Source organism: Trichomycterus rosablanca, chromosome 6 (genome assembly GCF_030014385.1).
Source record: "Trichomycterus rosablanca isolate fTriRos1 chromosome 6, fTriRos1.hap1, whole genome shotgun sequence".
NCBI classification, from domain to species: domain Eukaryota; kingdom Metazoa; phylum Chordata; class Actinopteri; order Siluriformes; family Trichomycteridae; genus Trichomycterus; species Trichomycterus rosablanca.
The window spans coordinates 50,872,685-50,885,909 of record NC_085993.1 but is presented as its reverse complement, the minus strand read 5'-3'; the positions used below and the strand labels follow the sequence as shown (position 1 = coordinate 50,885,909).

Genomic DNA, 13,225 nt, shown 5'->3' with positions numbered 1-13,225 from the left:
TACAACTGGACTTGTTGCCCAGGTGGCATCACGGTACCACGCTGGAATTCACCGAGCTCCTGAGAACGACCCGTTCTTTCACTAATGTGTGTAGAAGCAGTCTGCATACCGAGGTGCTCGGTTTTATACACATGTGGCCATGGAAGTGATCGGAACACCTGAATTGGATGATTTGGATGGGGGAGTGAATACTTTTGGCAATATAGTGTACATTCCAATTCATCCCAAAGGTGGTTGATGGTCAAGGATGGTAAAAGCAACGTAAAAATGACTTGTCCTGCAGAGGTAGTGGGAAGTGACACCATTAGACCTTCCTTCCATCTCCGCCCAAGTTATAGGAGACTAGTGGTTAATTACTGGACTAGTAATCTAAAGGTTACTGGTTCCAGCCTTCAAGTTGCCACCGTTGGGCCCCTGAGCAAGGGCAAGTCGCCCAAATTGCAAGTCTCTTTGGATAAAACCATCAGTGGCTCAGCTGAGATTTGAAGTGATCTGCTAGCACGTTGGACCCCTGAGCACCCTGTTCGTACAAGCACATAAGAAGAATAACTTTATTTGTCGTATATACATCCACACACGTACAGCACAATTCAATTCTTGCGTTAAATTCGTTTGGAGTTGGTATCAGAGTCCAGGGTCACGTCAAGAGCCTTGCTCAAGGGTCCAACAGTGGCTGCATAGCAGAGCCTGGACTCGAACCAACAATCTTTACCCACTAGGCTTCCACTCGAGCCTGGACACCCAAGACGCTCCTAAATCCCGCCGTAACACGGGATAGGGCGACCGCGCTCCCCCGCCGTGTATATACGCAAACCCCCCCCCCACCACCACCACCACCACCACCACCACCAATCACCGACACCATTCGTCTGTCCTGATTGCATAAACACAATTCTCGAGCGTGTTGACAGTTTGAAGAATCGTTTACACTCACTGAGCCACATCACTTAATTCTGCTCGCCGTGTTTAAAGTAACTGAGAGCCGCACTCATCAGACGAGAGGCTCTCGTTTCCTCCCGCCGTCCCCTCTCGCACCCTCGTCCTCTCTCGCTCGTACACTGTTCTCCATCTAGAACATTCTCTTGGTGGTATAGAGTCCGTCCTGGTTTTTTACCCCTCACAATCGGAGCTACAGATGTCGACCTCCACTCCTGACCACGGTGGGTTCGGTTCATATGCGGCTCAGTATCATGCATGGAGAGTCACGCACTGATCCCCATTATTCCCCGTCTCTGTGCAGCACCATCGCTCAGCCAGCAGAGGTCGCAACGGCATCCCTACGAACAAGCCAATCATCGTTCGCGTGGAAGCGCCCAGCCTGCCGGTGCAGTGTGGAAGTTCGAGATATCAGCTCTGGTGTGCTAGTGTGTGTTTTACCGCTGCGCCACATAAGCGTCCCTAAACACTCAGTCCGAATACTCGGGTTCACACAGACACGTTCCTTCTGAATTTATTGTTTCTTTTATTTTATTTATACTTTTTTTTTTTTTTTTTGGTAAGGGGGGGGGTCCACTCAATATTGTGAACAAATACAAATTAGCAGGGCTTAAACTGGCAACCTACTGATTACTGGTCCAGGACCTCAATCACTGAGCTACCACTGGCCCAAATTATTTAGCCCTGATTATATGACCCTGGTCAAGCAGCTATATCCCCCCTCACATCCTCAGACACAGCCATTTCTGTGCAGACGCCCGGCTGACCATTACCCGGGTTTGAGCGTATTAGACCGCCAAGTTGACTATGGGAACCCATAGTCACCTTCTGGGTCTGTCTGAAACCCAGCGCTCTCTCTACACAGACGCATTTTATGTCATCCTACACTCCCGAGAAGAGGTGTCTAGACTCTTAGATCCCTTAAAATGCTCCTACTGAGGCGCCTTAATTCTGAGCAATGATCTGACTGAATGACGACGGAGCGTCCGACGCCTCCTCAGCGCTGAGGGCAATCCCAGCATTCCGTGCGGCACGACTTTTCTCACATAAAACGACAAACGTGGTGGACGGATATAATGCGGAGCAACCAACAATTGGGGCGTCGGGGACGGTTTAAGCGTTTTCGGTACACGGAGGGAGACGTTAGCTGGCGTGCTAGTGTCGGTTTGAATGGCCTAAGGCTAACTGTGTTAGCCTAGTAAGCTAAAACTGCTAAATAATCTGCCTTATGAGCTCCGCGTCGCATTAGAATCCTCTTCACTGAGGCAGCTCACGAAGGTTTTCACACAGACCCAAGAGTCCCTGAAAAGAGGCTTTTGGAATTCCAGGAAAGCATGGGCTGATCAGGAACTAGGCTACGTGTCGGTTGCTAGGCCGTCTCGCCGCGTTGCGTGCGTCGCCTCCGTCCTCGGTCGTGTTTAGACTAACCGGAGACAAATGTGTCCGATGAGAGCGTCTGCGCCCGATAAACGGCGAGAGAGGCGTAACAAAACCTCCTGATGAGAACGTTAGAAAAACAAGCCGAGTGAGGGAAGATGAACGGGTACGATCTGCACCGCCGAGAGAGTAAACACGAGGAGCGCGGCCAGACGGAGTGTCGAGTCCAGTACGTCATAATATTTGTTCTGAACGACGTGTCGTGTGAGGAAGCGCACTCGGACGTTCTCCACCATCAGTGTGTGACGTTGTCTGGACCATCGGTTGCGCACACACACAGGTTTCAAACATTTCATTTGTAAACTATTCTAATAACCAGTTCGTTTAGGAATATAAATGTAGCTGCAAAGCATCTGATTTTAAAGTCGCACTTTTAGATGACGACCACTGAGCGAGTGTATGAGACGACCAGAACAGAAGAAGAGCCTCTAAACCACATCGAGTCCCGCAAGTTACGTTACTTTGTGCGTGTGATGAGGCGTCCACACGACAACATTAACCCTTTCATGCACGGTGGTCACTACAGTGGACAGCTATTTAGAAGTCGTTATGTTCTATGAACCGGAGTTGCCCGACTGGCAATGAGTGCGGTGTCGAACAGCCAATGAGAACGCAAGATCTGGAGTGAGGTGAAACGCAGTGGAGGGATAGGGGGCATAATATAGTTTATATCAGAATACATCAGCACACACACACACAAGTTTTACAGTATTTCTGATCTAATCGTTCTCTACAAAACACCCACGCTGCATTGCAAAATATATTTATTAACCTCCAACTCACTACAGAACAAGCCATGCTGCTCGTGTTGCCAAATCCACTCAGATTCATTTATTTTTTCTCTTTGATTTTACGCTGCACATCAGCACACAAACTTTGATCGCTCGCTACTCGTTGATGTGCATTTTTGGACGTGGTGTCGTTAAACCCCTCGTCACGTCTCGCGTGTGTTCTCGTGACAGAACGTAGTTTGGGAGACCAGAGAAGCTCGCCTGCGATTCCAGTTGGTGATAGATGGTGTAGTGTGTGACCCCCTATCGTCGATCAGTCCCGATTACAAGAGATCCAGTCGTGTAGTGTGAACTTGGCATGGGGGACGCTAGCAAACAAACCAGTTTAATTGCAAGTGCAACAAATCATATGGTGAACCAAAATAGATGATGGAATGTCAGAAACTCCATCTGCTTTGAGGATTTCTGTATAATTCTTCTACTGAACGGCATCCTTGTGGGTAAACAACATCTAAGAAGCAATACAATCATTGTTGTTCAAATACTTATTTCTTTAACCCTTTGATGCACAAGCTAAGCAAACCCCTTCTAATGCACAACATGGGTCAAAAATGACCCATATTCATCCCTTCAAGAATATTTTCATATGCACATGTCAGTTATTCATGTATTTGCTGTCTTAGCTAATAAAAGCTATCTATACTAGAATATGTAAACAGCTAGCAAGCAAATAGTATTGGACATATTCAAGATTCAAGAGCCGTATCTTTGGTTGTCTTTCAAAAGATCAGTAAATATGTTTTTGACTACAAACACTTACAAATGTCAGTAGTTCATTTTTGACCCATGTTGTGCATTAGAAGGGTAGTGATACAAAAATTAAAAAAGTAAAAAATATAAAACTGAAATAAGGATTTGTGATGATCAAAAACAAGTTATTTGAGGAATTCATGGAAGCTTGAATGACGAAATTAATTTATTGCAAAGATATAGAAAATAAAAACTCAGTTGGGTCACTTTTGACCCAGGTTGTGCATCAAAGGGTTAAAGCTAGTGATCGACCGATATGGGTTTTTTAATGGCCGATGCCGATACCGATATTTAGACGAAAGAAGTGGCCGATGGCCGATATATAAAGCCGATAATACCATTTTTTTACAACTAAAAAATACAATAATAATAATAATAATAATAATACAACAAAACAGAATTAATTAAATAAAATACTTTAAATAAAATACAAATTATTTCAAAGGTTTCAGTGCACTTAACATACACAAGCATGTTTTTGTTTTTAAGAATGAACAAACATGCTTAGTGAAGACAGTTGCACATAGAAGAACTTATTTTAAGGAGCCATTATTTAAGCACCAAACTGTGTGTGCATTGTGTTTGAGCATTTAGATAAGTAATCAAAATATAAATAAAATATTAACAAAAATATTTGTGAATAAAAAATAATGAAGTTAAAGTTAAAGTGAAATATTTGGAAAAAAAAAGGTTGTAAACCCTGTCCAAGTCAAGAGCAGCAAATTGTAGGAAACAGTTTCCAGTCTTGAAATAAAATGGCAATATCCTCACTGAATGTTTTCTCAGCCTCTCTTTTTTAGTAGTCCCAGTCTAAAAGCAGCAAGTTGTAATGCAGGAAACAAAGTTTCTCTGCATTTTCTCCAGTGAGCCTGTTCCTTTTCTTCTCATAAATGGTCCCAATCTCACTAAAAATTCTCGTTCTTGTGCATTCACTGATGTCTGCCTGGAGAGTGGCAAAATGGACACACGGGGCGCTCTAACAACAGCCAGACCAATGACTGTATACAGTCACTGAGCTGATGGAGGCAATGTTTAAATATCGGCCTTGTGCGCACATACAGTGTATCACAAAAGTGAGTACACCCCTCACATTTCTGCAGATATTTAAGTATATCTTTTCATGGGACAACACTGACAAAATGACACTTTGACACAATGAAAAGTAGTCTGTGTGCAGCTTATATAACAGTGTAAATTTATTCTTCCCTCAAAATAACTCAATATACAGCCATTAATGTCTAAACCACCGGCAACAAAAGTGAGTACACCCCTAAGAGACTACACCCCTAAATGTCCAAATTGAGCACTGCTTGTCATTTTCCCTCCAAAATGTCATGTGATTTGTTAGTGTTACTAGGTCTCAGGTGTGCATAGGGAGCAGGTGTGTTCAATTTAGTAGTACAGCTCTCACACTCTCTCATACTGGTCACTGAAAGTTCCAACATGGCACCTCATGGCAAAGAACTCTCTGAGGATCTTAAAAGACGAATTGTTGCCCTACATGAAGATGGCCAAGGCTACAAGAAGATTGCCAACACCCTGAAACTTAGCTGCAGCACAGTGGCCAAGATCATCCAGCGTTTTAAAAGAGCAGGGTCCACTCAGAACAGACCTCGCGTTGGTCGTCCAAAGAAGCTGAGTGCACGTGCTCAGCGTCACATCCAACTGCTGTCTTTGAAAGATAGGCGCAGGAGTGCTGTCAGCATTGCTGCAGAGATTGAAAAGGTGGGTGGTCAGCCTGTCAGTGCTCAGACCATACGCCGCACACTACATCAAATTGGTCTGCATGGCTGTCACCCCAGAAGGAAGCCTCTTCTGAAGTCTCTACACAAGAAAGCCCGCAAACAGTTTGCTGAAGACATGTCAACAAAGGACATGGATTACTGGAACCATGTCCTATGGTCTGATGAGACCAAGATTAATTTGTTTGGTTCAGATGGTCTCAAGCATGTGTGGCGGCAATCAGGTGAGGAGTACAAAGATAAGTGTGTCATGCCTACAGTCAAGCATGGTGGTGGGAATGCCATGGTCTGGGGCTGCATGAGTGCAGCAGGTGTTGGGGAGTTACATTTCATTGAGGGACACATGAACTCCAATATGTACTGTGAAATACTGAAGCAGAGCATGATCCCCTCCCTCCGGAAACTGGGTCGCAGGGCAGTGTTCCAGCATCATAATGACCCCAAACACACCTCTAAGACGACCACTGCTTTATTGAAGAGGCTGAGGGTAAAGGTGATGGACTGGCCAAGCATGTCTCCAGACCTAAACCCAATCGAACATCTTTGGGGCATCCTCAAGCGGAAGGTGGAGGAGTGCAAAGTCTCGAATATCCGCCAGCTCCGTGATGTCGTCATGGAGGAGTGGAAAAGCATTCCAGTGGCAACCTGTGAAGCTCTGGTAAACTCCATGCCCAGGAGAGTTAAGGCAGTTCTGGGAAATAATGGTGGCCACACAAAATATTGACACTTCAGGAACTTTCACTAAGGGGTGTACTCACTTTTGTTGCCGGTGGTTTAGACATTAATGGCTGTATATTGAGTTATTTTGAGGGAAGAATAAATTTACACTGTTATATAAGCTGCACACAGACTACTTTTCATTGTGTCAAAGTGTCATTTTGTCAGTGTTGTCCCATGAAAAGATATACTTAAATATCTGCAGAAATGTGAGGGGTGTACTCACTTTTGTGATACACTGTATATCGGCCGATGCCGATTACCTAAAAAATGCCAAAAATCGGCCCGATTAATCGGCCGGCCGATTAATCGGTCGATCACTAGTTAAAGCAGTAAATTACAATTAACCACGTGTCCAATAAAATGTACTACCGAATGTATTTTATTCTTACTCCATATTTTGGTGAAATTACACCTCAAATTTGATTTATTTTTTGTAAATTAGACCATTTTAATAGTATTAAATGAATATCTTTAATTTTGCATCTCTGTGATTACATACAGAAGAGAATCACAAGGTGTTTTTTGTACCATTCGTACCTACATATATGAGATGCACTGAGATCAGATCTGGGCCTGAAAACTACTGGCCTGAGCTCAAGGAACAAAAAAAATGCACACAGATGCCAAGTAGTCACATAATAGACCAAGTACATTTGCTTGAAATGTCTTGTGCCTTTGTGTCCTGGCTGCTTTGTTAACGAATCGTAAATAGGCTTTACGTACAAACCAGTTCATTTGTTTCTCTGTTTTCACAGGGCACTGGACCAGTACATGTTAAAACATGGTAGCTATTTTACTTTGTTTATTTTTTAAATTATCGTTCTATTCATCGGCTGTTAATGAAATATCACTCTCAGTGAAACTCGAATGCATGTTGTCCGCCCGAGGAGACACATGAATAACTCTTAATTAATTACGTTTAAAAAGAAATTCTATATTTTTATCAGCCTGAAAGGAAAATTAAACCATTTTAGAAAGAGTTCTTGATTCATGTTGTTATAATTCATGCATGAAAGGGTTAAAGGCAGCGTTACTGCACAATAAGTTATACGTAATGAATGTAGCAACATCACATTTGATATTTAAGCCACTTTTATTTAGCATTATATCTAATGGAGGAAGATGACAACCACTGAGCGAGTGTACGAGACGGCCAGAACAGAAAAGAAGCTACTGAACCACATTTAGTCCCTCAAGACAACATTGAAGGTGGGGTTACTGTACGACAGGACACGAGGAAGGACGTAGCGGCATCGCATTTGATATTTAAGTCGCACTTTTACTTCTAATTATATTTAATAGAGGAAGATGACGACCACTGAGCGAGTGTACGAGACGGTTCGATTCTTAGTCTTATTAGAACCCTCTCTACTGAGGCAGAGAAAGAAAAGCCTCCGCCTCGAGAGCCGCGTCCATTCTCTCTGTTCAAAGCCCGATCAAAAGCTTCCCCTCTCTTTTATCCCGTCGCCATGGCAGCAGGAGGCCAGGTGATGACCTGCTTTTAGATTTTAGGATGCGTGTGTGTGTGTGTGTGTGTGTGTGGGGTGGTACACACCCGAGTTGAGATCCCGTCCTGGGTTGAAAGCTCGGCTGTTGACGTTGGACGAGAGACGATCGCAGCTGATGGTTTTCGACACGTTCGTGTTAAAATTTCCATCGAAGCTGAAAAGAGAAGAAAGAAAAATAAACAGTCTTGTTAGTGTTTGTTGTTCTGTGCTTTAAAACACACCGGCGTAAGGTTTGAAAACAGATTCGGCTTTTATTTTTTATATTTATTATGATAAAATGACATTATCGGCCGGTGCGGCTTCGAACGGACACGATTAGGTGGCGCCTGAGGGAGGGCGTGGCCGAAACAGCCTAGCCTTTGGGGGGCGCACAAGTCTGGTATGCAAACCCTCGTATATCGAACGATCACGTCCGTGCGGAAGCCCGACTGGCCGATAGCGCCGGTGAGATTCGAACCCTGTATCCCCAGATCTCAGCACTTCAGCGCTGCACCACCCAACCACCTAAGAGTCCCGATTCCCGGGAAATACTGGGCACAATGCATCGCCCCCTGGACAGGGTGCCAATTACGACATATTACGTCTGCGCAGAAGTCCAGCTGGTCGACAGCACAGATCAAATTCGAACCCGGATCTCAGCGGTGGAGAGCATTACAGCTCGTTACTCCCAGCCGATTTTTAGGTGCCACCCACCACCACTAAGATCCGGAACTAGAATCTCAGGGGTGCTATCGGTCAGCTGGGCGTTTCCCAAGGGAACTGGTCCCACAGTGACCCCGCCCCGGATAAAGCTGCTTGATGTAAATAAAACGAGGTACAAGGACCAGAATGATCCGCTGTGGTGACCCCTAAATACGGAAGCAGCAGAATTTTATAGGAACTGGGTACAACGCATGAACACCCTGGACAGGGTGCCAATCCATCGCCCCTAACCCCCTCCCCCCATTTGCACTGTCTAGACATGGCCAATTGCGTCTGCGCTGAAGTCTGTCCGGCCGACAGCACAGCTCAATTTCGGACCCGGATCTCAGAGGATTTTTAGCAGATTTTTAGGTGCCACCCACCTTCACTGAGATCTCGGGGGTGCTATCGGCCGGCCAGGTGTCTGGACAGACATGATCAGCTGATAAAAGAATCCTGAGATGGACTGGATGGATGGATTCCAGCCCTGCGCCCAGGGTTTAAGGTTTAAGGTTTAGGGTTTACGGTCGGTTATGGGCATTGGTCACAATGCATGAACACCCTGGACAGGGTGCCAAACCATCGCCCCCCCCAACCTCACCCACCATACATTGCCAATTACGTCTGCTTAGAAGCCTGGCTGGCTGACAGCACGGCTAAAATTCGAACCCGGATCTCGGCGGTGGAGAGCATTACAGCTCGTTACTCCCAGCAGATTTTTAGGTGCCACCCACCATCACTGGGATCCGGTACTGGGATCTCAGGGGTGCTATCGGCCGGCCGGGTGTCTGGACGGACACAATCGATCGGCTGATAAAAGAATCCTGCGACGGATTGGATGGATGGATTCCGGTGGAACTGGTCGGTTATGGGCACTGCGTACAATGCATGTCTATTGCCCCCCCCCCCCCCCCCCCCACCCACCCACCATACACTGCCAATTACGTCTGTGTAGAGGTCTGTCCGGCCGACAGCACAGCATCACAGTGCGTCACACTCTTTTATGTACACCTGAGCACCATTAACTGGCGGCACGGTGGCTCGGTGGGTAGCACCGTCGCCTCACAGCAAGAGGGTCCTGGGTTCAAATCCCAGCTGGAGCGATCCAGGTCCTTTCAGTGTGCAGTTTGCATGTTCTCCTCGTGTCTGTGGGTAACCTGTAACTACCCATACTGTCATGAATCCAATGCAGACCCTTGTGTCCTCCAGCTGGATGAACTTATAGATGACTTATAGATCCATCACAGCTGTGTGTGTGTGTGTGTGTGTGTGTGGGTGGGGGGGGAGGGTAGTGAACCCCACTCAACCTCCCAACAAGCCCCCCTGAAACCTCCACCTTCTGCGACTGGATCTGTTATTATTTTTACCCCATCCCTGCACCTCGGAGCCTCTTTCCCAGCTCATAATCGTTCCCACTATCCTATTTTACGCCCTCCCCTCGCCCTCATTCTGCAGCGCCCCCGTCCCGTTCCCCTCCCTCCGTCCCTCCGCCCCCCCGGCGCCGTGATTGACGGGCGCTCTGATGTGCGAAGCGCTTTGAACTTCAGGTGTTTAATTCCCACCAGGCTCTCGTCGTTAGAATTCTCCTCCAACGCGCTAACGAGAGGGGGGCGGGCAAGCGAGCGGGGTGGATTTACAACCAAAAATAAAATGCATTCGCAACCATAATCACTTTCATTTACCCCCAATACCCCCCCTCACCGAAAATATTTCAGACAAAATGCAAACGAGGATCTAAATATGAAGCTAAATATAAGCTGCACGGTGCAAAAGGGTCTGGGTTCGATTCCCTTCTGTGTGGAGTTCTGTGTGCATGCAAGTGTGAATGCGTGAGTGTGTTTGTCCGGTGAAATGCCCAGTCAACGGTTTCCTGCCTTTCACCCAATGAACCGGACTCACTTTGACCCTGACCAGGACAAAACGGTGGTAAAACAAACAGAATGAATGAACAATACCAGTGCAGTGCAATGTCAGTACTCTATTGCGGAAGCGGATGGTGTAGAAGGCAATACTACAGTAGTTAACGTACTGGACTAGTAATCAGCAAGCTGTCGGTTCAAACACCACCAGTGCTGAATTGGGCCCTCGAGCGAGGCCCTCAAACCGTATTCAGTCATACTTGTTAGTAAATAATGGATCCACTTTTATTAGTAGTTGCTATAACATTAAAACCACCTCCTTGTTTCTACACTCACTGTCCATGTTATCAGCTCCACTTACCATATAGAAGCACTTTGTAGTTCTACAATTACTGACTGTAGTCCATCTGTTTCTCTACATGCTTTGTTACCCCCTTTCATGCTGTTCTTTAATGGTCAGGACCCCCACAGGACCACCACAGAGCAGGTATTATTTAGGTGGTGGATGATTCTCAGCACTGCAGTGACACTGACATGGTGGTGGTGTGTTAGTGTGTGTTGTGCTGGTATGAATGACCTCACCGTCACTGCTGGACTGAGAAAACACCAATCAAAAACATCCAGCCGACAGCGCCCCGTGGGCAGCGTCCTGTGACCACTGATGAAGATCTAGAAGATGACCGACTCAAACAGCAGCAATAGATGAGCGATCGTCTCTGACTTTACATCTACAAGGTGGACCGACTAGGTAGGAGTGTCTAATAGAGTGGACGGTGAGTGGACACGGTGTTTAAAAACTCCAGCAGCGCTGCTGTGTCTGATCCATTCATACCAGCACAACACACACTAACACACCACCACCATGTCAGTGTCACTGCAGTGCTGAGAATCATCCACCACCTAAATAATACCTGCTCTGTGGGGGTCCTGACCATTGAAGAAAAAAAGCATGTAGAGAAACAGATGGACTACAGTCAGTAATTGTAGAACTACAAAGTGCTTCTATATGGTGAGTGTAGAAACCAGGAGGTGGTTTTAATGTTATGGCTGATCAGGGGCTCCTGCAGCCGTATAAACCGAGGTGATGAAAATCGAAGTGTGCACCCCCGACAGGTCGTAAACACCGTCCGCACGTCTCACACACATTTCCACCCCGGTTTAGCGGCACTCGGGGTATTCTTTCACTTATACGCAGGGCCCTAACAAAATCACAGACCTCGTTTTTCATGAATCAAATTATTAATTAATAAATTAAATGATAGAATAAATGAAGCTACGATACACAGCACGGCTCCCTTGATAGTCGAATGTAAACCTGGAACATCCAGCGACGGTGCGAGGCTTCATGTTTTCCTAGCTCAGTTACCCGAGTCGTGTTTTTAGCTGCTTTACGCTTCCACATCTTGGACGTTTTGACTGAGCGATCACTAACTGAATTGCCGTAGGATCGCTAGGACATCTCACAGTGCAGATTAAGCAGCAAACGTGAGGCACTTGAGGGCTACACGGATTAAAAACGTTAAATCGCTAAACACAAACATTAAACACGGGAAAAAGACTCACGGACTTCACGGTCCATGAATTAGGTAGGGCCTTAGTCATAGCCCATTTCGACCAGCGTGAAACGGGTTCCGTTCCATTTCCGGAATCTAATTTTTATCTACGCATTTTTCCCCCAGTCTAGCACAGCCAATCTCTGAATTTCGGCATCTTTTTGGCACGCTAGCACACCAGAGCTGAGATTTGACCTCGCAAGCTCGAATCTCAGATCTGCTACCGGCAGCCTGGGCACCTATACGGACAGAGATTGGATCTGAGGGTGAGAATGCTGCAGTTACGACCTCTGTTGGCTGATCTATGGTACTGCAAAAAAAGGGGGGATAATGGAGACCGGGGCACTTTGTAGTTCTACAATTACTGACTGTAATCCATCTCTTTCTCTACATGCTTTGTTAGCCCCCTTTCATGCTGTTCTTCAATGGTCAGGACCCCCACAGGACCACCACAGAGCAGGTATTATTTAGGTGGTGGATCATTCTCAGCACTGCAGTGACACTGACATGGTGGTGGTGTGTTAGTGTGTGTTGTGCTGGTATGAGTGGATCAGACACAGCAGCGCTGCTGGAGTTTTTAAACACCGTGTCCACTCACTGTCCACTCTATTAGACACGCCTACCTAGTCGGTCCACCTTGTAGATGTAAAGTCAGAGACGATCGCTCATCTATTGCTGCTGTTTGAGTCGGTCATCTTCTAGACCTTCATCAGTGGTCACAGGACGCTGCCCACGGGGCGCTGTTGGATGGATATTTTTGGTTGGTGGACTATTCTCAGTCCAGCAGTGACAGTGAGGTGTTTAAAAACTCCATCACTCATACCAGCACAACACACACTAACACAGCATCACCATGTCAGTGTCACTGCAGTGCTGAGAATCATCCACCACCTAAATAATACCTGCTCTGTGGTGGTCCTGTGGGGGTCCTGACCATTGAAGAACAGCATGAAAGGGGGCTAACAAAGCATGCAGAGAAACAGATGGACTACAGTCAGTAATTGTAGAACTACAAAGTGCTTCTATATGGTAAGTGGAGCTGATAACATGGACAGTGAGTGTAGAAACCAGGAGGTGGTTTTAATGTTATGGCTGATCCGTGTATTAGCTGGATCTGGTCTCGTTTTTGCAGCTCGAGCCTGGAGGAGATTTTATTTTTATTATTTACTGAAACCGTCACCGTCAGAACTGCAAATTCTCCACAGAATCCAAGAGGGAGTTTTTCTGAGAAGGCTTTGAAGTTTTAGC

At 46.1% G+C, this 13,225-nt stretch overlaps 1 protein-coding gene across 1 annotated transcript in view; it reads right to left on the bottom strand.

Annotated features, from left to right (window-relative positions):
• The window catches only part of cachd1 (cache domain containing 1), an 81,286-nt gene that overhangs the window by 35,378 nt on the left and 32,683 nt on the right, over positions 1 to 13,225 (bottom strand). The window contains exon 4 of the mRNA XM_062998034.1: positions 7,932 to 8,038. Within this exon, the coding sequence (XP_062854104.1) occupies positions 7,932 to 8,038 (107 nt within the window). The remainder of the gene's footprint in view (positions 1 to 7,931; positions 8,039 to 13,225) is intronic.